The sequence below is a fragment of the Montipora foliosa genome, chromosome 6 (assembly GCF_036669935.1).
Source record: "Montipora foliosa isolate CH-2021 chromosome 6, ASM3666993v2, whole genome shotgun sequence".
Lineage (NCBI taxonomy): Eukaryota > Metazoa > Cnidaria > Anthozoa > Scleractinia > Acroporidae > Montipora > Montipora foliosa.
In genome coordinates, this window is record NC_090874.1 from 2,878,242 (window position 1) to 2,902,210 (window position 23,969).

At 36.8% G+C, this 23,969-nt stretch overlaps 1 protein-coding gene and 1 long non-coding RNA gene across 2 annotated transcripts in view; one reads left to right on the plus strand and one right to left on the minus strand.

The window, feature by feature from the left end:
• Positions 1–14,554, plus strand: part of LOC138006311 (synaptobrevin homolog YKT6-like) — a 17,821-nt gene extending 3,267 nt beyond the window's left edge. The window contains exons 2-8 of the mRNA XM_068852561.1: positions 2,137–2,219; positions 5,753–5,853; positions 7,525–7,583; positions 8,179–8,224; positions 9,402–9,467; positions 10,291–10,392; positions 13,547–14,554. Of these exons, the coding sequence (XP_068708662.1) occupies positions 2,137–2,219; positions 5,753–5,853; positions 7,525–7,583; positions 8,179–8,224; positions 9,402–9,467; positions 10,291–10,392; positions 13,547–13,582 (493 nt within the window). The 3' untranslated portion in view covers positions 13,583–14,554. The remainder of the gene's footprint in view (positions 1–2,136; positions 2,220–5,752; positions 5,854–7,524; positions 7,584–8,178; positions 8,225–9,401; positions 9,468–10,290; positions 10,393–13,546) is intronic.
• A 2,376-nt stretch (positions 14,555–16,930) lies between these two features.
• On the minus strand, positions 16,931–22,576 carry LOC138006312 (uncharacterized). Its single transcript, XR_011123885.1, has 4 exons — positions 22,472–22,576; positions 21,669–21,723; positions 19,685–19,786; positions 16,931–17,117 (listed from the first exon to the last, which is right to left on the minus strand). It is a non-coding gene; the product is annotated as an uncharacterized lncRNA (long non-coding RNA).
• Positions 22,577–23,969: the final 1,393 nt, after the last annotated feature.

Consider the following 23,969-nt stretch of genomic DNA (forward strand, 5'->3'; position numbering starts at 1 on the left):
TCTGCTTGAATTCCCTGCCCCTCATTCTCTCCCTTTAATTCACCCTCATCTTCCTGCATGTCCTCTCCATTGGCATTAACCGAGATGCTCCTCTTAATACCTTCAATCTCTATGTCTGAGAGCCACTTATTTGAACACCCTTATTTCTCTTGCTTGGTCTGCCAGCCTTTGTTCACTGGCTTAATCACTCACTGAAAAACCCATTAAAACCCTTTGACATCCAAACCGGCCTAAACCGGCTGGACTGAGTATTTTACTCTGTCTAACGCCATACGATTTTACTCGTCAATGGCGAACCCCTGGGAGTCAATGGGTTAAATTAATCACTCACTGAAAAACTATGTGCCCATTAAAATACTCCCTCTGCATTCCAAAACGTGTACAAGGTGTAAATATCACTCAGATCTCCATATTAGACTGTCCGTGCCTTAGTCCAAAACAGGAAAAAATGAATAAGCCCTCCCCCCTATTACATGTACATTGTATATGGTATTATCTTTGTAGGGCAGTGGTCAGCTACTGTAAGTGACTCAAGTGTATTCATTTTGAGGTTGCTAGACAGGCACTATAACTTTAAGTTGCGCTTTTTTAACTTTAATGACAAGCTACATGTATGTGTTGCAGTTAATTTTTCGTTTCAGTTATTTTTTTTAACTAGGTTTTTTATCAACTGTCTAAAAAAAGGATGTACAGCAGTACATGTGGTTAAAAAAAACAGGGGCTTGGTTTTTTAGGGGGTCTAAAAAAAAAGGGAGAATGTCCTCTTCTCCGTTCTACTTGTCCTACCCCTCCCTCATCTTCCCCCATTGTCCCTATCCTACCCCACCCTTTCTTCACAGATCCATCCCCACTTACCTTCCAGTTACCTGCCTCCTTGAATACCCCTTATGACCACCCCCTCTACAACACTTCTCACAGACAATTCATACTTGTCAAAACTTTTCTTTTTACTCATGAATCCAAACTTGAACTTGAACCCCTATCTCTGGATGGTTGCTTAGACTTAAATACTGCTTATTGATCAGCGCTAATCAAATGGGTGCTTAGACTTAAATACTGTTTATCAGCAATATTTGTTGACAGTCTGCAGTTGTTATACACCTCCTGGAATGCTAACGTACAACCTTACATGGAAGTAACTCATTAAAAATAAGTGCTCAGTAGCCCAAATCACTCAGCTGAGCATTTGACCCTAATCACAAAAATTTGTTGGCCTTTAAAGTGCCCCTGTGATAAAAAAAACCACTTCCTTTTTTCATTCAGATTTTGAAAGTGTGTTTGCTTAACACCTGACTGGCAAAATTTTGAGCTTTGATTTTTATCCAAAGGCCGTTTACTTTTAATGTAAGTTTTGGATTTCACGGTCCGCCATTACTCACGTTCAAAACTGACCGATTGGACCTCAGACGGTTGGATCCAGGGAAAAGTGACGTCAGAGGCTCACTAGCTTAAAATTTCAGCGTGTGAACGCAGGTTATTATATATGCAAAGCGTGAGTTTAAAAGTCTGAAAGCCCAAAACCCCTGTGCTGCATATTAATTCTGCGGCGTACACACGTATTGTATTCTTAAACTAGTGAGCCTTTGACGTCATTTTCTCCTCGATCCAGCTCTCTCAAGAACATAATGTTAGTAATGGCGGACCATTAAATAGGAAAATTACAGTTAAAATAAAGAGGTGTCTTTTTGAAATCAAGGCTTAAAACTGGGGGTCACTTAGTGTTTTGCTAACATAGTTTTGAAATCCAAAGAAAAATATGAATTGATTTTTTGGTCACAGGGGCACTTTAATAGCACCAGAGAGAAAAGGTTTTCCCAGTTTTTGAAAAATTTACCTCGTTAAAAAAAATTACCTACATGTAATTAAAAAAATATCACCAAGTTAAAAATAAAATCACCTAGTTAGAAAAAAAACTATCTAGTTGAAAATCAAAATAATCACCTAGTTAAAAAAAAAACTAACTAGTTGAAAATAAAAATTAACTGGAAACAAAAACTAACTGCAACATAATTCCTTTCAAGGGCATACAATTACATGTACATGTATTCTAAGTTGTACACATGGAAAGATCAGTGTAAATACTTCGACTCAAACTAGAAAGAGAATTTTGATGGTAAATGTAACATTTCTCTGCAGTGTCAAAGAATTCATGCAGTTTACAAGTCAAATCCTTGTGGAAAGGACAAGAGTGAATGAAAGAGCTTCAGTCAAAGAACAAGGTGTCCAGTGATGTTTTTTCTTTCTGTCCAATTATAGTGTTCAGTATTGCGATCCTGCCATAGTTTTGCTTAATGCAGTATTGTTGTCTAACTTTCAGGCCTATGATTGGGTAAAAAATTGAAATTGACGTAGTATCACATTGAAATGGGTTGCTCATGTACATGTAAGCTCAGTCATCACCATAAATTCAGTTCATGTTTGATTATAATATTAATTATTATTATAGAAAGATTTCATGTTTTTGACATCTGAACTTATCTTATCGTCTGGAAAAGAATGGAGATCTTCAGAACAAAGAGTTTACTTTTCACAGTGCATTAAATTGTGAAGAAAGTATAAAAATAAGATACAGCATTTGACTGTTGACCTTGACTTTTAAGAATGGAGATGTCAATCTGGCACAAACTGATTTTTTAGAGTTTTATTAATTTTTTGTATGTAGCGGATGTAATACGTATCTGTTATTGGGTGTAACTTTTGTACCTTGTAGAATTTTGTACAATATACTGTACTTTCTCCCAACTAGTCACCACTATAATGGGATTGGGGTACTGGCATCTCAAAATCGCAATATTATTAGTTTATATAGTTTTCCAAGAATCAGAAATATACAAGAAAGGCTCTCCTTAGGAGTACAAGCACTACTGCAAGTGCTCTTAATAAGGAGAAGGCCTTCGGGAAAAACAGCACAATTAGCTCAGGGTGTGATGTGTCAAAATGACCCCTTTCTTTATGGGTGTCAGTGGACATGCCATTTTTAAGAGAAGGCCCCCAAATGCCACATTTCAAAAGCAAAATTGATGATCATATTAATTTTACTGATGACTTCATGTTGCCATTATCCAAGCTTGCAAATAATTTTTCGCTATAAGCCTGTCATATGTCAGGCCATGGACAATACAAGGTTTGACCTGACATGCAGCCACCCTGGTCAGACAAAAATTTTAAATGTTTCCACACTTATTAAGTGGGATGCCTGTAACAGATCACTTTATAAATTGCCCAGTGTCTCAGTTTCCTTTTTTTTTTAATTTTTAAAAACGTTTTCAAATGTTTCAGTCTTTTCCATTGTCCACAGCAGCCAAAACATGGTAGCCTGCTATTTAATTTAACGTCAGATCTGAAAGTAGTTCTGCTCTAGCATGATCTGAATCACTTGCAAGGGCTTCTGAAGTAAAGCCACTTAACATTAAGTTCAATCTTGTCCCCAGACAGTTGTCAGCACTAAAAACACGAACTCTGGTCACTTCAAAAATGTGCGCAGTCGTAGTGAAGGTCCATTTTTGTAACCGTTGACAACTAGTGTTGTTTCATATAGATGAGCCAAAAATCTGTAATTCTTGGATGTGGCCCAAGTCTGTGTTCTTGGTGCTGACCGAATGAAAAGCGGACCCTAGGGACGAGATTGCTTTAAGTCAAGATTCATGTGGTAAGACACCACTGTTGCTGTTCAAATTATTCTTCAGTCACTTTTGGAGGAATTTTAAGAAACTCTTTCAAGATTCCATTCAAATGTCTGAAGTTCCACAGGGAAATAACTGCTCTTCTCCGCAAGACAAAGCATTAATAAACAATCGAAATAGCTACAGGTGATGGTCACGCGTGACATGGTTCGGGCAAATGGGAACACTTCAAGTTGTCAAAAACACAAAATTCCTTGCAACATTCACCAGATGTACATACGATGCGCTACTAATTGATCCCAACTTGTGTAATAGTATGTACTCTGATATTTCTTGGCGACCAATCAAAGCTAATACAAGCCACGCATTTTTAGAAGTTTCTTTAGACCATAAATATATTAAAAAACAGCATTTTAATTGTAATGTTTGAAATATTCACATGCACATGTATTTTCCTGACCAGTGAATCACAGACAGGAAATCACTGGAGCATAGTAATAATGCAACCACGGACAGTCCACCAACATGGCGTTATCAAGTGAAATACTCATGTTGTTGCTTTCTTTTTTTGTCACTCTAGTCAAGCAAAATACATTAAAATTAATGTTGTACAAACCTTGAAATGTTTCAGCTTTTGTTTGTGCATTTCGCAATAATGTTAACTTTTCTAATTTAGTTATTGAAGTCGCGGTGAGGAATGTAATTCGAGTCCCTGAAAATTTGCTGTAAAACTGGTCATAAAATCTTATCAGTCTCAGGGTTTGAGCCAGCTTTATTGCCTCAGGAGACAATTAATTTTGTCCCTCTGTGGCCCTTGCAAAGGGACAAATAGGCAACAGCAGGGGCAGCCCTTGTCGCCCCCAAAAGGGTTTTTCTTTCTCGCCAGCCAAAAAGAGTGACAAAAGATCCTGTTATCATTGAACCGTAACGACTTGTGATCGTTTAACCATTTCGTCTGGAAATTGCAAGGTTTTGAATTCGGAAGTTGAGCATCATTTTCTTCTTGCGATTCTTCCCTCGTGTGTGAATTCGTTTTCAGTTTTTTCTTCTTCTTGGTCAATGGTTTTTACGTCTTTCACTTCCATAATAACTAGAGATTTTCTTTGTTGCAAAGAATAATTTATATCCGTTGAAAAACCGAGCAGGGCACTTCAGTCCACAAACAAAACGAGCTGTAAACATGTGGGTATCAAAAGCCAGGCATGCATGCAACGCAGTTCCCATTTTACTTATAAACTGGGTTAAAAGATGATCCTCACTTGGTTATTTGTATTTCAAGCCATCGATTTCAAACAGGAAAATGTGTTACAGGTTTGGAATGCTGTTTAATTAAAGATCAAAACATGAGAGAATAGTGTTTTTGATAAAGCACTGATAAATGATTTTTATTCAGTTATTTTCGCGATGATAATAGTAATATGAAAATGTGAAATACTGGCCGGCAAAAAAAACACATTATTTTTAAAATTACACCGTCCTATAGTTTTCTGATCGGTATGAATTTGCATAAACTTCTTCCATTTAGGAACAGTACCGTTGTTGACTTTAGTACAGTACATTGCAGTGTTATTTAATTTAAATCAATGCAAATTAGCTTTTGGGAAACGGCTTGCGCAAAATTTGAAATTTGAACTGCATGGGCGGGAGTGTTAACATATCTGGCGTAGCGTTACTAGTAAGACAACATGAAATGTAAGCTGTAAATGAAAACAAATCAAAATGAAACTAAGCCATTATGCATTATGGCTGTATATTTAAAGGCCACCTTTCTTTCTTGCTTTCTTGAGTGAAATATATATTTTATTTCGCATCCTAACAGAAGACTCTGGTCAGCCTGTCCAGTCAGACTGATCGTTTGGCAGTCAAAACCTCAAATTTACTGGACAAATGTCTGATGACTGGGGCTTATTTGCAGGCTTGATTATCCAAATGATTTTTAACCTTAATAGATGTATTTGAACGGATCTGCCTTCAGTAATTTTTTTCGAAAATTATAGGGAAAAAAGTAGCTGGCTTCCCTGAGTGAAGTAGCCATCTCTTTTTGTCGGCTTTCAGTTCTTATTGAAACCACTGCATTTATTTACAGTTACACATTTACAACTTGCTTGGCTCATATTTTCCTCTTTCAGAATATGTTTGCCACGTGTTTGTGAGATCTGATTTGTTAGGAGGTGTGATTGTATCTGACTCTGAATATCCACAAAGAGTTGTTTTTACTCTTTTAAACAAAGTAAGTAGCACAGAAACAGCCTGCATACTATAATGAAACCTTGTTTAAATAAAGATCATTATTGTTTTTATTGTTATTATTTATTTTTCTTTACTTGTTATTTTTATCAAAAGCCTGCAATATCTCAGACTTACATATCTGCAAGGGATATCCCTTATGATCCTGAAAAGTTCTGTTGGGATCTTCAAAGATCTTTTGCAAGGAAATTGAAGGATGATTCAATATCTTGCCAAGAAAATTGTAAGCAAAAATTGGGCAAAAATTTGAGGATCTTCTACTGCAGACCTCAGCATTGGGGCACAGATCTATTTGCTCAGCTTTGCTGCCACTTTTCATTTATTTGATCTTTCCATTGTCCTGTTTTGTCAGTTAGTCAAACTAACAAATAGATGGCTCAGTTGTCTGGGAGGTCACAGGTTTGAACCACAGCCAGACTAACACTCAGGGTCTTTAAATAAGTCTTTTGGGATAAGCAGGACTTCATGTATAAACCATAGGCCTCGTCTCACAACACTTTTTAGTAACATGTAATTCTGTGTGACGTTAAAGAACCCACACATTGTTTGGGAAGTTGAGTAGGGAAAATACATGTACAATCATGTACATACAATGTAGTGTCCTTGTTGTTCCAGCAGGTCCACGTCAGGTGTATAGCTGTCAACATACCGTAGTTATTCAGTTATAAGGCGCACGGTTTTTTCAAGAAAAATCTGTCTTTGAGTGGCAAGTTAGTGCTAAAATTGGGGTGCGTCTTATAGCCAAGTATTTTCGCACAACAAAATCTTAAGATCACAATTTGAGAAGAACTTGCAGTTTAAACAACACAAGAAAAGGACACTAGTTGTCTATTTAAACAGAATTGTGCTTTTAGAGACCTTTAGAACACTAAACGACTTGAAGAGAAAAGCGAACAAACGGAAATTTGCATACGTGCTTAACAGCACGTGCTCAGTAACATGATACCCCATGATAACAATAAAATCGTTCGAACCTTGTTTCGAATTCCCAGAATCGTGTTTGTCGTTCCCATGAAAAGTTTCTTCTCAGAACAAACAGTGTGGAGATAAAACATACCTTCTTCCTTCATTCAGCCTTTCTTGGGCACTGAAATTTGCATCCTTGGTGGCGTGTTGATATTCAGCTGTCAAACACCTTTGAATATGACTTTCGGTGGGAGTTTTTCGCCATTCGCTTTCGTCTGAAGTCTGAACTCTGACTATTTATTAAGTCGGAAGGTTCTAATGCGTGACTTTTCACTTTTGTTTATGTCAACAAAAAGAGTTTGCATGCCAATTGTGTAAGGATAATAATTATTGTTCTCAGATTCATCACATCCTTTTGATAACTCTGAATTTTTTGGTGCGTCTTATAACCAAGTGTTTTCGCGTAATTTTCAGTTTGAGAACTTAGCTTCATTAAATTGCTAAGTTTGGGTTGCGTCTTATAACCGAGTGCGCCTTACATGTATAAGCAAATAACTACGGTAATTATATAACCTGCTTTAACATATAAACAAAACAAACTGTGATATACTGTGGTGACAATATTATGATTTGGGCTCAGTCATATTAATTTGATTTTCTGGCATTATTTTGACCTTTCAAGGTGAAAGGACTTAATAGTGTATTAAAAGTGCAATATTATTATTGTCAATGACTGTGTTGCCAACAGGTTCTAGAAGATTTTTGCCAAAGATTTTCACCATCAGTTTGGAAAACAGCAGAACCGAAGTAAGTTGCTATCTTTTTAACTGTAAGGCCGGTTGGCTCAGTTGGTTTAGCATTGGACTACTGTGTGGGAGGTCATGGGATAAAAACCTTTGGCCAGAGCAACACTCAGGGTCTTAAATAATTTAGGAGAAAGTGCTGCCTTTGTAATTACATCTGCAAATGGTTAGACTCTCTAGTTTTCTTGGATAAGGACGAAAGGCCATAGGCCCCATCAGGCCTTCAATATTCATAACTCTGTGGGACGTAAAAGAACCCACATACTATTCGCAAAGAGTAGGGCATGGAGTTCCCAGTTTTGTGGTCTGTTCTCTATGGTATATCATGGTTGGGAGGGTAAATAGTTGGAGATACGTATAAGCTACATGTACACCAAGCTACTCTAAAATCCGAGGCTAAAGAAAGATATTAGTGGCATATCATACCTTTTACAGGTACAGTGTAAGTGTCCACAGTGGTGCAATAACTAGAAGCCTTTGCATAATTTGACAAAATTATTTTGTTTATAATTATTTAATAATGCTCTACTAACAAATCTTGAAAATTAAATGAACCATTTGCCATTGAAACTGTATTGGTATTCCTTTGTTCTCAACAGCACAATTTCCTGGCCAGAATGCGAGAAATATTTGGAAGAATATCAGGTACTCATTTTTGCCAGTACAGTAGATTATTTTTTTAATACATTGTTAGATTATCTTGGTTTTGCTCCAATCGTATCTATAGATGGTTTTCACTCACATGACTTGACGGCCATTTTGGTCTACAAAACAATAGAAAATATTTGCACATAATTTGCAGAAAAATAGAGTTCAGTCCCCAAGGGAGAGGATGTCTATTGTTCTAATACACCAAAATGGCCGCTGTGACGTCACCTGAAAACCATCTATACATGTAAACAAAGGATAGACACACCTGGTCAAGTAAGCAGCGAGTTCACTGCACTCAAGAGCAACCAAGGAATAATAATTTTTAGGGCTCAAATAGTATTACTTTTTTTCATAATCCAATAATTATTGAAAATTAATTTTAAATATACAGATCGTGAACATTGTTTTCTCTCACTACACAAATTAAGAAATAATATTTAGGAATTGCACCACACTTTAGTTCTAAGACGTAGTAATAATCAGTATTATTTCCTTCATCTTGCGAAAAATCTTGATCTCTGTTCTAAACTCAAGCTTGGTTGTATTTATCTTTCCTCTGGATGGTTAATCACTCTTATCAGAGTATTATATAAACACTAATGAAATACATGTACCAAGTGAACTTTCACACGAAAACATATAAAAATTGCGCCTTCGATATTAAAGTGAAATGATTTAGTATTTCATTGGTGTTTACGTTTTCAACACTCTAAGAGAAAATTAATTTCGTACATACATGTATCTCTGCACGGCCAATGATGTAATATCCTCTATAATGTATGCCTTCAGATGTTGAGTTTGTGCAATTTTCTCAACAAATACTGACCCCTTTTGTTAGTTTTTGTACTCTTGAGTTTTATTGCTAGATGCAAAAACAAGTAAAATTTAATTATTCCAGAGGGGTCAATACTGTTCAGGCCAAACCAAACTATTGGGGCAAATTGGGCTAGCACAATGCAAATTTGCTGAAATGCACAAACTCCTGACAAACAAGCACATAATTACAGCACCGCATTGCATTTTTCGATGCTTTTGTCAAATCACAAAGACATGATTATGCATTAAATTTTGCTGTACGGAACCTGCCCAGAAACTTCCTGAGCAAGCAGGATATGGCACACATGAAACAAAGATTGTCAACGATCCTTTTGTTTTTTACAATTAATTTCAGAATCCACGGCAGGCAGATGCTATGACAAAAGTGCAAGCAGAACTGGATGAAACAAAAATAGTCTTAGTAAGTTTTTGTCTGATAATCGACTGAATTGAAGAGTCCGTACAGTTTTATAATAATTCTGTCCAGGCAACTGCCTACCTTAACCTTTTTCTTCCTAAGAGTGACACTTGTAGATTTGGTAGATTTTTATGTCTGTCAAATATGGGGGGCGTGTTTATGGGTGGATGTGTGGTCTGCATATCTAACAAGAAGTTAACTTCAGGTAGCAGCTGCTGGATTATTTTGTATTAGGGCACAAAGGCTGATGAATTGTATTTGTTTTTCGGTTAAGATGTCTTTATCTCTCAGATCCCCAAGACTACCATCTCAATATAATGTCAACATAATTATGAGATATGACATAAATATGACAATCATGACATAATTACATGTACCGGTATGTGTACATCAAATATGGAGGGCTTGTTTGTGGGTGTCTGTGGGGCCATCAATTTTTCCTGAACCCTGGTCTGCATATCAAACAAGAAGTTGACTTCATGTAGCAGCTGCTAGATTATTAAAATTTTTTGTAACAAGGCAGAAAGGCTGATGAATTGATTGTCTGTTTAAATTCAGTTAAGATGCAATCTTTCTCTCTCAGATTTTCAAGACTACCATCTCAATAATGTCTAGACATAATTGTGAGATGGTATGGTATTGAATATAGCTTTATACATGTATGTGTTGTATCATTTTTGTAAACTTAACTTGTTACTTCTGCTCAGACTTTGAAAATACATGTAGATTTGTGGATGAAGAGCTCAAAGTGTCATTTTTCAGTTTCAGGTTCTAAAATAATAGAACAAAGGAATTATTTAGTTTGTATTTTGTACCTTGTATTCAGCATAACACAATTGAGGCAGTGCTTCAGAGAGGTGAGAATCTTGATGACCTTGTAGAGAAGTCTGAAGGACTAACTCTTCAATCAAAGGCCTTCTACAAAACTGTAAGTTCAATTTTCAGTTTTATTTTTATTTTTATGATGTATTTAGGCCACTAATAACCTTTACAGGTGTTTCTGTTTTCACTGAACCTTCTGATCAAAAGCATTTTCATATAGGAAGGTTATGAATGTGAGCATTCTATAAAATTAGGTTCCACCACAGGGAGTCTGCACAATCTGTTTGTGTAACCTTTTGTAATTTTATAATAAATGTTTTGGATTCACCGTTTGCTTCTTCTGTAGTGATATATGTATAAATAATTATGTGTATGGACCAATTTTAAATCAACAATCTCATTGTATTACCTTACCTGTGGTGTACTGTTGTTCTCTTGCCTCAGAAATGGTATTTTGAGCGATTTTGAAGATTTCGAGTTCACTGTTTACTGTGCCTCTCAATAGAAGGACAAGGGGGGAAGGTGATTTTTGAACAGCTCCAGTGCCAGGGCAATTTTTCCTCAGAAAATTGCATCACTCTGCTTTCAAACTACGCAGGAGAATGGCCGAAAGATTCACACTTCTTCTCGTGCCTCTCACTCAAAAAATTCATTCAAACGGCTCAGAGCTAGCCCCCGAAGAAAATCAAAATCCCATACCTTCCAAGCAGTCAAAATGCGTAACACTTTTCACACGTGCCAGCCTCAAACTGTCCTGCTGATTGCCTCTTTCTGATCAAGGACGCCATTATTTTTGATCAGTCATAGTTTAACGTTGTCCAACCCGATAGCTCAAAATACCACTTCTGAGGCAAAAGAACGACAGTAGACCCCAGGTAAGGGTTATTAACATATTTATTATCATTTTATTTATTATCATAATCATATTTATCTCTATCTACAGAAGAAGCAAATCGTGAATCCAATACAAAAATTTTATTAGAAAATTACAAATGGTTTAATACACAAACAGATTGTGTGGGTGCCCTATGGTTCCAGACATTCATTTGGAGTGGTGATCTCAGCAACTAAGGATGGTCTTGGGAGAGGTGCCTCTAACCCTTTGACGTCCAAACCAGCCTAAACTGGCCAGACTTAGTATTTTACTCTGTCTAATGCCAGACGATTTTACTCGTCAATGGAGAACCCCTGGGAGTCAATGGGTTAATCACTCACTGAAAAACTGTCCCCATTAATAGTGGGCAATCCTGAAGCATCATTAATTTTGCAACAAACCCTTGCCGCAAAAACCACCAAATGAATAATTATTATTGCTATTAATCACAATGATTATTACGAGTGGAATATTAACCCATTGACTTCTGGGAGTTCCCCGTTGACTTCTGGGAGTTCCCCATTGACAGTAAAATCGTCTGGCGTTGGACAGAGTAAAATATTAAGTATGGCGGGTTTTGGCCAGTTTTTGGGGCAAAAGGGTTAAAACTAACCAATACTGACCTGATGGGTTGGAGGATTAGAAGGCATAAAACTGGCAGTGGTTGGTCGAAGGGAAAGCACAGTTACAACTGAAATGCCTCAACTTAAGTCCCCTTGAGTTTGGGTAATGCCCCCATGGAATCGTGATCCAACATGGCTTACCACTGACCTGGAGCAAAGTCTCAACATTAACCTTTCGTATTAAAATTATTGTGTTTAGCCTTTGACATCTGTGTGGTAGAATGCAATAGTCCAACAACTGAGCAAGTGACATTCAATGCAATAATTTACATTATAATTCCACTATGACGTCATTTTACCATATTTGGTCAAAAGAGCGCGAAAACTACATGTATGAGTTGGTATTATACACTCAAGTGTCCCGGTTTGACCAGTTTAGAACAGAGCAAGTACGGATGAAATAGGCATTTTTCAATTGTTTTCAACACAATGCAAAGCCTGCGAATTTAGCTTGTCATCGCTTGTTACTCATCATTTCATTTATCCAATCAAATAAAGGACATTTGGCTGGCTTTTTGTGCCGTTTACATGGTTCACATACACCCTGAAGGACAGATGATGCTTTTTTTTAGCACTCTAGCACCAAATAAAATTGAAGCAAATACCACCCCTTTTGGAGTGGAATAATAATTCCCTATTAGATGGTCTAACAATACTCACGGACATTTTGCTCATTGCTCGTATTTTTTTCTCACCCAATATCCGCACGTATTTTACATGTATGTTAAACCATCATGTAATGTATGTATTCTTAATTCAGTCATCAAGTGCGATCATTGATTATAATAAAAATTATTGTGCAGGATTAATTTTTGTCACCTATCATCATTTTCTCAGAGGTGTTGGGTTTTTTTTCCTTTTAGTTCTTTTTGTAGAGCTTTTAAACGTTTTTTGTCACATGATTTGCCAAATAGTTAACATACAAAACATTTGAATTAAATTATCCTTTGTTTCCTTAGATTACTTATCAGTGAATCCTCTGTCAACTTTTTCCAACAAATAATGAATAATATTTCAATTCTAAATAAAGTGTATGCTTTTTTGATAAGGGTCATTAGTTGTTCTGGCATCTACTGGCTACTGGCTTCTGTCATTGACTGAAGCAAAGGCAGACAGCATGACTTTATAGGGCCCACAGGCCAGCGGGACACACTAGGGACCTTAAATAAGGACGACAACAACAGTTATGAGAATGCCACATAACTTGGGTTTAACACTTTGATACATTTGTTTCCCATTCTTGTCTTGACAACAATGCGAAATGATCAAATTTGAGGTCATTTGAAGGACGAGAGCACCTGACATCCACACGGTTCTCATCAATTTTGTTCTTGGAATAATTTATGTATACATTCACACTTTCCAAGCCGAGCAACATGGAGTCATCTCAAAATTATTTCAGTAACAGGAAATAATATTTTTAGACAACGTTCTCGTAGCTGTCGTCATCGTCCTTGCTTAAAGTCCCTGTTGTCTATTCAGGACATCGATAAATGACCTAGTTCCCAGAGGTTCTAGGAACAGCTGTAGCTCAATGGGTGGAGCATCCAATGGGTGTTACAGAGGGCATGCATTGGAATCCTGCAAAGTCTCCCAGATGATTTTTCAGTTGTCCTTTTGCCAACAACACTTTTAACAACACTGTTATAGGTTGAATCTTCATCCCCTTTTTTTTTTTTTTTTCATTTTGATGTAGTGTGGCACATCTATATTTCCTGAAAACAATGACTCTGAAATTTGTTTTTGTACATTATGTCAAACAGGCAAGGAAGACAAATTCATGCTGCTGTATCCAATGAAACAAGGAATCATTACAAGATAATAGTTATTTTTGTATGGCAGATAATAAGAAGGCTTCAGTTGTTCACGAGGTGGATCATGGTGAACACCACTGGATAAATCACCATCCAGTGGATAGACAGAAGAACTGCATCCATGACCATCGGCTGTTTTTGGCTTTTGTCTAATCACAGCATTATTTCTAGGGATAAACCATGCTTTCTGGTAACTTCATGAAAACATTATTGAAGATCATGTGCAAAGTCAAGGGAATTAGATAAAGTTGAACAAAAATGGTCTATTTTTTTCTGTCCTGAACCTCATTACTTTTAGGTGAAACTAGTAAATGAAACTAATGTATAGACTGTGAATTGTTAAACACTTTGGCCCGAATTTAAAGAAATAAATACCTCTTACTAACCGAGTTCGAGGTCCATACTGGTTATGGACTGAGTTTTTTCCTGTTGATTTATGGCCCAAGCACGAAGCACGCGGGCCATAAATGAATGGGAAAAAAACAAGGAACGGTAATTTGCAATACGGATGGAGAAAACAAGGTTAGTAAGATATTTATTGTATCTCTGAGGTTAATCTGGTGCGTGGGCAAAGAATCTGGCCTAAGTCAAGCAAAAGGTTCAACTGCCACAAAGATTGCTGTGTCAAAATCTGAAAAACTACATCTTCCTTGGCTGTTTGAAATAGTTTCTTGCAAGATTCAAACAGTTTTACAAGTTTATGTAACAGAAACGACATGAAAAAATTGCTAGATAATGTTCTGTCGAAATTTTGGGGGGCATAAATCATAGATGAAATTCAATGTACATGTTTGTAGACAAAGTCACTTCCTCTTTTGCAAACCCACTGGTGTGAAAAGGTTTTTCAGTTTTGGTCTTATTAGTAGTCAAGTGTAATTATTATTGATTGCCTGAATGTCTGGCATTTCAAGGAGCTGAACAGAAATCATCTTCAATAAAAATTGTTATGAATTCTTAGGAGAAGACTCTGTCACAGACTACAATACTACAGGTCTTCATCAACCATCCATTTTCAGAACTATACTCAACCAGAAGTTATTTCTTGATCATGTTAAGAAAATGATTCCTCAATTGAACCCACTTTATCATTTCGGAAGAGTAATGTTGACCACAGAACATTAAAATGAAGGACTGCTTTTAAGGAACCAGTGTTTCATTTTCTACATGTTTGTTTTCAGAGGCAAAAATGTTGATTCCAGGTTCTGGATACATAAACTTCCTTATAGACCGAATGCATAAATGGCGGCCAAAAAAATATTCTTTTGTTTATGTGCTAATTAGACTCACTAGCCTCACTCTCAAGCAACATTTATTTTGAATTTTGTACATGCAAACGAGGCTAGTGAGTCTAATTAGCACATAAACAAAAGAATATTTTTTTGGCTGCCATTTATGCATTCGGTCTTTAACCCATTGACACCTAAACCGGCCTCAACCGGCCGCGCGCGATGACCCCTGAAATACCTAAACCGGCCTCAACCGGCCGTACAAAATGGCGTCTTGATCAGAGTCGATCTTAGGCCTCTACCCAGTCTCCCTTAGGAAATCTCTATTTTTTGTTGTTATGGAGATTTAGTAGGATAATTGACCAATCATTTGCCGTGTTGTGAGCATATTTTGACAGCTGATAAGAGACCTCACAAGGGCTAGCTTTTTGCCCTTTCGACCGCGCGATCAAATTACGCGGAGACAACACGCGATGCGCCCAATTACGCATCAAACGATGGGGATATTCATGCTTTTTTTTTTCGGATTCGGAGGATCTAGGGATCTAAGGGATCTTTTATGGTTTTCCTGTAAGAGGAGGGGATACTAGAGACAACAATTTTGATTTAGATGACTTTAAAAGTGACGAAGAAGACGGTGAAAACCAAGCGACCGATGATAAACATGAAGCTCGCTGGAATGATCAGGTCGATAATATTCAAATTCCAGATTTCGTGGCAGCTACTGCTCTTTATTTCGTTTTAGATAATCGTAATGAATTAAATATTTTTCTTAGTTTTCATAGGAGATGATCTATGGGAATTAATGGTAAACGAAACGAGTAGGTATGCCTGTCAAAAACTCTTAAAATCCCCGAGCGCATTGCCCTTTTTTCATGCAGTAAGCCGCGCAGAATTAAAGGCCTTCGTAGCAATTAACGTCATAATGGGCATTGATTAGCTCCCGAATTTAGCTTTATATTGATCAACCGATGGATTTTTTGCAAATAACAAGTCTTTTTTTTCCTAAAACAAATTTGTAATCGAAGGAATTTTCGCCTTCGGTATACCTCGGAAGATCGGTATCTTCAACAAATAAATCAATCCGATCGTGCGTTTATATTCTGCAAATGCGAGAAAACTTCCAGCGATTTTCTCTGTTGTTTTTCTTGTGTTGTGTAAGTTATCTTTCAGTCAAAGTTTTCGAAAGAGCATTTTTGTACACAATTTGACCTTGTTTGTTCTCTCATGAAACATGATAGTGATCAATTAACTAAATTAATCTTGCGGTTTTGTGTATTTTGACAAGCAGAAAACACGTGGTGAAATTTTGTTCGGCAGTGGCGTTTTTTCCCTTTTTTTTGCACTTATACCTGCAAGAAAACAAAGCGATTGGAATAAATTTCAAACAATTTTTATCCATTGAGTGGTTAGACTTAACTGTAAATTGCATAAGGCATATTTTGAGTTATAATAAATATTTTTCAAGCGCTTTGTTTAGTAAGCGATCAAAAACTTTCTTGATTGCTTAACGCGCGCTGCTTCGAAAAATTCTGCCTTTACATTTTCAGTTGAGCCTTAGGACGTGTTTTGAATCACTTTTTAGCAATATTTTTACATCATCTGGAAGTTCACTGTTTCTTCTTCAAGGTGAACTTAATTCTAGAACTCAGTATCTTGTGTACATTTACTGCGCATATGGTTTATTTTTAACGCTCGCTTTCCAATGCAAAACCTCGAAAATTTCCCAAGTTATCTTGCCCAACAAAACAGCGCACGCGAACGAATCAATGGGTTAAATGAGCTAAAAACTCACTCAGCTGAAAATTATTTCAGGTGAATTGCCACTCTTCAGTCATGTGACTACTGTGTAACCACTCACTGCTATATTCAAACTGATGACTGGTTGAGTGATTCAACCTAAATACTTTCAATCAAGTGATTTTTTTAAAGTTCTTTATTACGTTTTGAGTTTTTGACTCCTTTTTTCAATAATTTTCAAATTCCAAGAGTGTTTTTAAGTCTTCTGGATGTGCAACAATAATAATTATTTGGGGTATAGCAAAAAAAGGATGGAGAGAGGATGTGGATCCCTACTGGGCTTATTAATATGCTCAATGCAAGTAAATTAAGTGAATAAAACACCACTTTTATTTCAACATTACACTTCATAAAATTATCTCCTTACAAAAGGAATGTACCCCCAAAACAGGGAGGCCATTGGAATGATTTTAAACAATATCCACAGTTTTGAAAGCGAAGGTCAATTATGTAATTAGATGGTTGTGATAGACATCTCATCTAGAATATGGGAACTGCAAGAGAATGAGCAAAACTTGTCAGCCCTTCAAGGGTCACTGCATTTACATATCCGTAGCAACGATTTCCCCAATTGATGCGAAAACAAAACCCAAATTAACCAGTGTAATTAATGGTGTATTCTTTGATTGCACCTGATGTCAAGGCCGCCGTGTTAGTGGAAAGAACAGTAGCAAAAAAGTCTTTTGGGAATTAGACTCTATTATTATGCAAAACGCGAGCTAAATTTTTCTACTGTTTTGGCACCAACATGACTGTCTGGTCAGGTGAGTGCAATCAAAGAATTATTGTAACGAACAGCTTGCTGTCCCCTCTCATGAGAGGCCCAGTATGGAATTGGCTGATAAAGTGTATTCCCAGCTATAACGTTTACTCAAAATGTATCTTTTTGTTTAAGGTGAATAGAATAAATCTGATGGTCTGAGTATACAGCACAGTACATGATGTATGTGTCAATAAAACCTCAGCGATACTACATGTACATGTACCATACATGCCAAAACACCTAATAAGCAATTTATTATCCCATTCAGGACACCAAGAGGATATGGAAAGAAAAACTGTTTTTTTTTTGGGAAAGTGTGACAGTTTTTGCCTCACATGCATGGTGGAAAATTATACAGTGCAGACCAGAAATAAGCGTCCTACGCAGACGCAAAACGCACACACGTTTTTTGCGCATACGCGTTTTAAATGCGCGTTTTTTCTTTTGTTATTCAAACTCGTATTTAGCTGTGATTTTCATTGTTCCACGAAACAATAGGCAGACGATAAAATGAATATTTAATTCCTGTGATCAACTCACCAGAACATTTGAATTGAAGAGCGTTGTCAACTGGTCATTGTGAGTTCGAAATGAGCCAACAAAGTTTAAATTTCTTTTCGCATTCACTGAATGAAACACAGTGGAACTTTTGTCATCCCGTAGCTGACCCCTGATCGTTATTTTGACCTTTTCGTTGCCGAAACTGGAGTTTGGATTGTTGACATACCAAGATGCCCGTCAACGGAGAAAATAATTATGCAGACGTAGTTTCTGACCATTCCGCAAATTCTTCACAATAAAAGTTTGTAAGATCAAAGTGCTTTGCCGAATATTTGTCGCGCTTAATTATTTCGGGTACAAAAACAGAAAGCAGCGCTACTGAACATCTCAAGTTTTTCGCGAATTTCAAATACTGTGAATGGCGCGACAGAGGTCGTCATGAGGCTCCGATTACGGAAAGTAAACATACGGTTCCAGGCTCTTAAACAAAAGACGATGGGTTATTGACCAAGCTTGTTCGGTCAAGATGACTGGATATTGGCCAAGTTCTTTTTTTGCGTGTTTGTCTCCGTCGAGGTCCATAAACACACGAAAAAGAACGAGGCCAATATCCAGCCATCTTGACCAAACAAGCTTGATCTATAAAGAATTTATTATATGACTTAAAACACCAAAAATGATCTTTGATCTTGCAGGACCAAGCGAGAAATCCCGAGTGGGCAAGATAGCTCCATCTTGCCCGCTTGGGTTGCTAATCAAAGTGTGCGATATGGGTCATCTTGCCCGCTCACGGAGCCAGTCATATAATAAGATTGGTTCTCCATCTGTACAAATACCTGAATGCACAAGATCACAGAAAAATTATCGTTGTTTTTTTGTTCATCAACAGAGTGGGATAATAAATCCAGGTCTTTCATGAAAAATAATTGCATCTGACTTTAAATGCATTATGTTATTGTCGTAGATTTGAGTGTTGGTTGTTTTTAATGACCATTCTTTGATATTGATACTACATGTACATCAAAGTTCCTATGTTTAAATAGGGTTAGACTATTAACAATTATACTAAGCTTTACTGTCATTGAGCTACATACTGTAGGTTCTGCATTGATGAAGTGTCCTGCTTGCCTCAGTTGTCCAAAAGGTGGATAATGCTATCCACTAGATAAATCACTATCCAGTGGATAAAAACTAACTACACCTTCAAACAACTGGAGCCTGATCTCTGGCCTCTGCAATACACCTCAAAAATCCACAATGCTACCTAGGATAGACCCTTCTCCAAAAATGGTAGCAACGGATGTGAATGAGTTAATTAAAATTGAACTGAATGAAAAACTGATATAGAAATAGAAAGAGCACCTTTACTTTGTTAACCCTACAAAGATTAAGGACATTAGGCATTATATCAGCTGAGAAAATGTAAGTTGAGATTTGACAAATTTACCGATAAGGTATATGCGATACCACCAATCATACAGACGTCTAAATTTTTCATTTTTCAACTTAACATTTTCTCAGCTGATATTACACCTGATATGCCAAAACATTGCAGGGTTACTCAAATAAAATTATATGTAAAGGTGCTCTTTCTATTTCTGGTATTAGTTTTTAATTTTAACTTATTTGAATTTTTGGATGCCATTTTGGAGAAAGGTCTATTGATGTTTGCCCATCACCAAGCAACAGATACCGGTACTAGTTTATCATCCTTCCCATGGGAACCGTTACCCCATAAACATCAATAATTGCATTGTGAAATAATTAATATTAATTTTATACTTTAAGTAAACAAACCTTTCGCTGCCTCAGCTTTTCTTATTGCCTCCAGTTCAGCTCTTTCCTTGGCTTGTGCAGCCTCAATCTCCCTTTCACGTGCAGCTATGGGTTTCAGGTACTCTGCAGATAGTGAAGGATGAAGGATACTTTAAATCACTTCTATCGCGTTTGGTACCCCAATCCATGGTGTGTGGAGAGGGATCGATTTCCCAACAACCTTTGAACCATACCTTAAAAGTTTTCACCATTTTTAAATGGGTTTAAAAACCCATTCACTCCTCAGGGACCCCAGGATGCCCACAGTTGACAAGTACAATCGTATGGTGTTAGACAGAGTAAAATCTGTTAAGTCTCACTCCAAGGAGTCAATGGGTTAATGCTTCGGACCCTCTTAATTCTTATATGTATCATCACAAAATGTATCATCACAAAATATAATTTTATGTGAAATTATGTGTATGTATATTTTGTTGTACCAACCCTAAACAGTCAAGGATACTGATGGAGATTTCATTGATGCATTACATGTAGTTATTTAAAACTGTATGTGATAATCAAAACATTCCCATAGTCAACATAGTGGATTTCAATATAATTAGAACCACCAATAATGATTTAAGCCATGAGAATAAAATTAACAAAATAACTATTGAATCTTACAGTGAGGATACTCGAACCATGAACACTTGACATTTTTGTATACATTTTTTTTTCGACGACTAAGAAATAAAGCCTCTTCTTATGATGTATAGTGTTACATGTATAGCATTTTGTAAGTGTAAAAACATTAAATACTCTTGTCAAAAGGACGAGCCCACATTCTATAGTCACTAAAAAAATGTACAAACAAATATCAAGTGTTCATGGTTCGAGTGTCCTCACTGTAACAATAAAAGTAAAAAAGTAAGATTAGCAATAACACACTTCATGCTTGGAATTAGTTTGCTTTTATGATCATTGTAGCAGCTGATGTTGTAAACAGACTGATAACTGACTACTGCTATGTTTACACATGTTCTTTCTAGAAACAGTAATTACTATTATCCAATTAAATTTCAATGGTCCATGTACTAATAAAATCTTCGGGATATGCTGGGCCCGATTTGACTTGGGAAAGGTTTTGGGCTCAATGTCATACATGGGTTGAGTCTGTTGGTTCTTCACCCTGCTCTGAGGCGTTACTTGCTGGGTACTCTGGTGTCCCCTTCTCATCAAAAACCAACAGTTGATTTCATTCAACATTTACTACACTCATTCCAATCTTGACTCCAGAGCTCTTCTCTCGACTGAGGGAGAGAAGAGCTCTGGGGAACCCTGAAACAAGGTGTCTTCTCATTGGTTTTCGTGAAGAACAATCAAAAGCGTTTCTAATTGGTGCATTCACTTTAGCTCGAGGAGTGAGAAAGCACCGTAAGGTTCAAATAGCCAATTTTTGGCTATAAGAGCCCTACTGCGCATGTTCTCCTATATAGAGTTTCCCAGAGCCTTGGGTTGATCCGAGGCTGTGGTGACGAGAATGCACCCATTCATCCTCTACTACCTAAATGAGTGTAACATTTTATGAGGACAAACAACTACATTAAATTTGGCAGTAGGACCACATTAGCGTGTACAATGCATGGTCCAAGAGAACAGGAAAGTGAAAGTTAGAAATTATCTAACAAAAATAATCAAATACTGAAAAGTACAGTCATACTAGTTGTTTAGCACAGCTCAAGCTTAATACCACAATTTGCAATGAAAAATGGTACATAATAATTATAGGGTGCGTTTGATTGGCCGTATTCCAGAATAGGAATACATGGAATATAAGTTAGGAATCCCTTGTTTTTACGGAGATTCACATTAAAATTGTCAAATATCTGCTAAAATGCTATTTTAAACATATTTTTATTATCCCTGCTGCTTAGAAATGTGCCAAATATACCGTTTTAATCATCACTCCATGTATTCTTATTCTGGACTAGGGTCAATCGAACGCGCCCATAGTTCTGCTCTTTACCATTTCGTCTGTATCCATATGCTAAACCTAGCAGCAAAGCAGCATACCTTGAAAACTGTCAAATAAACAACAGTGCCATTAATTTTCCAATATAACCACAAATTATCACGTTCCTCAAAATTTGCCACTGACCAATGATGTGATCAAAAGCTACACATTGTTCGTCAAGAGGTTTGAACCCTGACATAGTGATCAGTCCCAATCAGTCATCGCCCCCTCCTACTTGATATCTCATCCACGACAATGTTGGAGCTTTTTGGGTAAGAACCCATGAAGTCAGCACTAAAATGGGGAAGTGTGGGTAGCTACAATGTAATAGCTTTTTAAAGGTGCAATAAATCAATGACATTGTGCAAACAGAAGATAAATAACATTATACAGTATGTGTTCTATTTTAGCAAGATGTCCTATTGACTTTTAGTGAGGATTGTGCTTGCATAGCTTTTGAACTTTGGAGCAACTTCAACTTGTCATACAAATGAATAAACGGGAGGGCCTAGAGATGAAATCCTATCAAAAATTTATCTGTCTTGGAATCATCAATTAATTTTATTCATGTAAGGACAATCTTTCTCTCGTTAAAAAGGAATCCAGTTATCGCATTTACCTCGACGATATTTAGAACTAAGAAATCAATGCAATATAAGCTTCACATCTAGTGGTCTGGTGAGTGTATAAACTGTAAGATCACAAGTTTAAAAAAATAAAAGGAACGTATGCTACACAAAGATTATGAAGTTGCGGCCTTCATCCAAACTGTACACGGGAAACATATCTTCACAGTTACTCATATTCCTACTCACCCGAATAGCGGGACTGACTTTTACAGGCATCTTTCACGTCAGGCAGCCAAATCCAAGATGGCGGTAAACGGGCCCGGGAGTTTTACATACATATGTGAGTTTTACGTGGTGTAATGTACATATTATGTCCTCTCTTGAGAAATATAGCATTATGTAGGTAGAGAACTGGGTCGAGCTTTTACGAGCATTCACTGGGGTGAACATTCCCAATTTTTTCTCATGCAGGGTGACTAGTTGTATAGTTTCGTGGGAAAATTAATAATGGTAATTGAATTGAGTGAAGTGCAATTTGTATGAGTAATCATACGAGTTCAATTTGGAAATAATTTAATTGCACAAGTGGATTTTTTCAAAAAGCTGATGCTGTTTGAAAAACACACGAAGTGCAAATTTCCAAATTGAACGAGAAAAGTCGTATTATTACTTTTTAGTAATGTTTAAAAAACGAGCAGCAGTGTTCTATCGGGGTTTAAAGACTCGAGGCGTAGTCGATGGTTCAAATATTGAGAGGTGAATATTAGCATACAAGAAAAACAAGCTATGCCTTATTAGTATTCTTTATATAAAGAATACTAACGAGGAGTGTTTTATCAGGATATAAAGCTCATACACGTGACGTTTTATCGATGTTTTGATAGGCCGTTAGGCTCATGCATTAATAATGAGTTTTTAAATTACATAACAAATTATAGAGCAAGTTCCGGTTCGGAAGTGACGCACGCGCATTCACGCTACCAAAACACTCCAACAAAACAAAAGATTTCATTGGTTCTTACCAAACCCTGTTTGTTAAGTAGCCAATCAAAAGTGAGAATTCTGTGAGCAAATTGCACTGAATTAACTTTTTTGCAGTGTGTTTACAAAAAAGTGCAGTACTGTCAGCCAATCACAGAATCGAGAAATCTTGTCGTCTGAAATCATACTTGTGATTTGCACGAGCTCGATTTGAAATCACAAGTATGATTTCAGACCAAAATTGCACGACACGAAGTTCAATTACCACTTTATTACATCCATTTAGAAATCACACAATAATTATTTGATCGCTCAAATATACGATATCAGTCAGTAACAATATTTTATTGATCCAGTTGGGAACAAAGTTGCAAAACTCGCCACACAATGGCTTTCTTTGTCTTTCATTTTCCTGCAATTTGATTGGTTATCTTTAAAAGCCTTGAAATCTGATTGGGTGATTTGTTTTAATGTTCCTTTCTCATTGGCTGGGAAATGGTGCGATTTCGAGTGGTTTTCAACTGAGTGTCGAAAGTAATTAGCGAATTGCTTTGGTTTTGCATTGCTTCACTCAAGTGATTCTCAGTGATTGGTTCAAGGTTCTCGCGCCATTTTTTCAAGCAATCAGAAGTGAAACCAAAACCAATCGTGGCTCGCACGTGCACATTTTCCCGCGCTATGTGTCGACTACGTGTAATTACTTCCAGTTTTGATTGGTTTACTGGATTATCTCCGTCCTTTTGATTGGCCAAAGTAATTATTT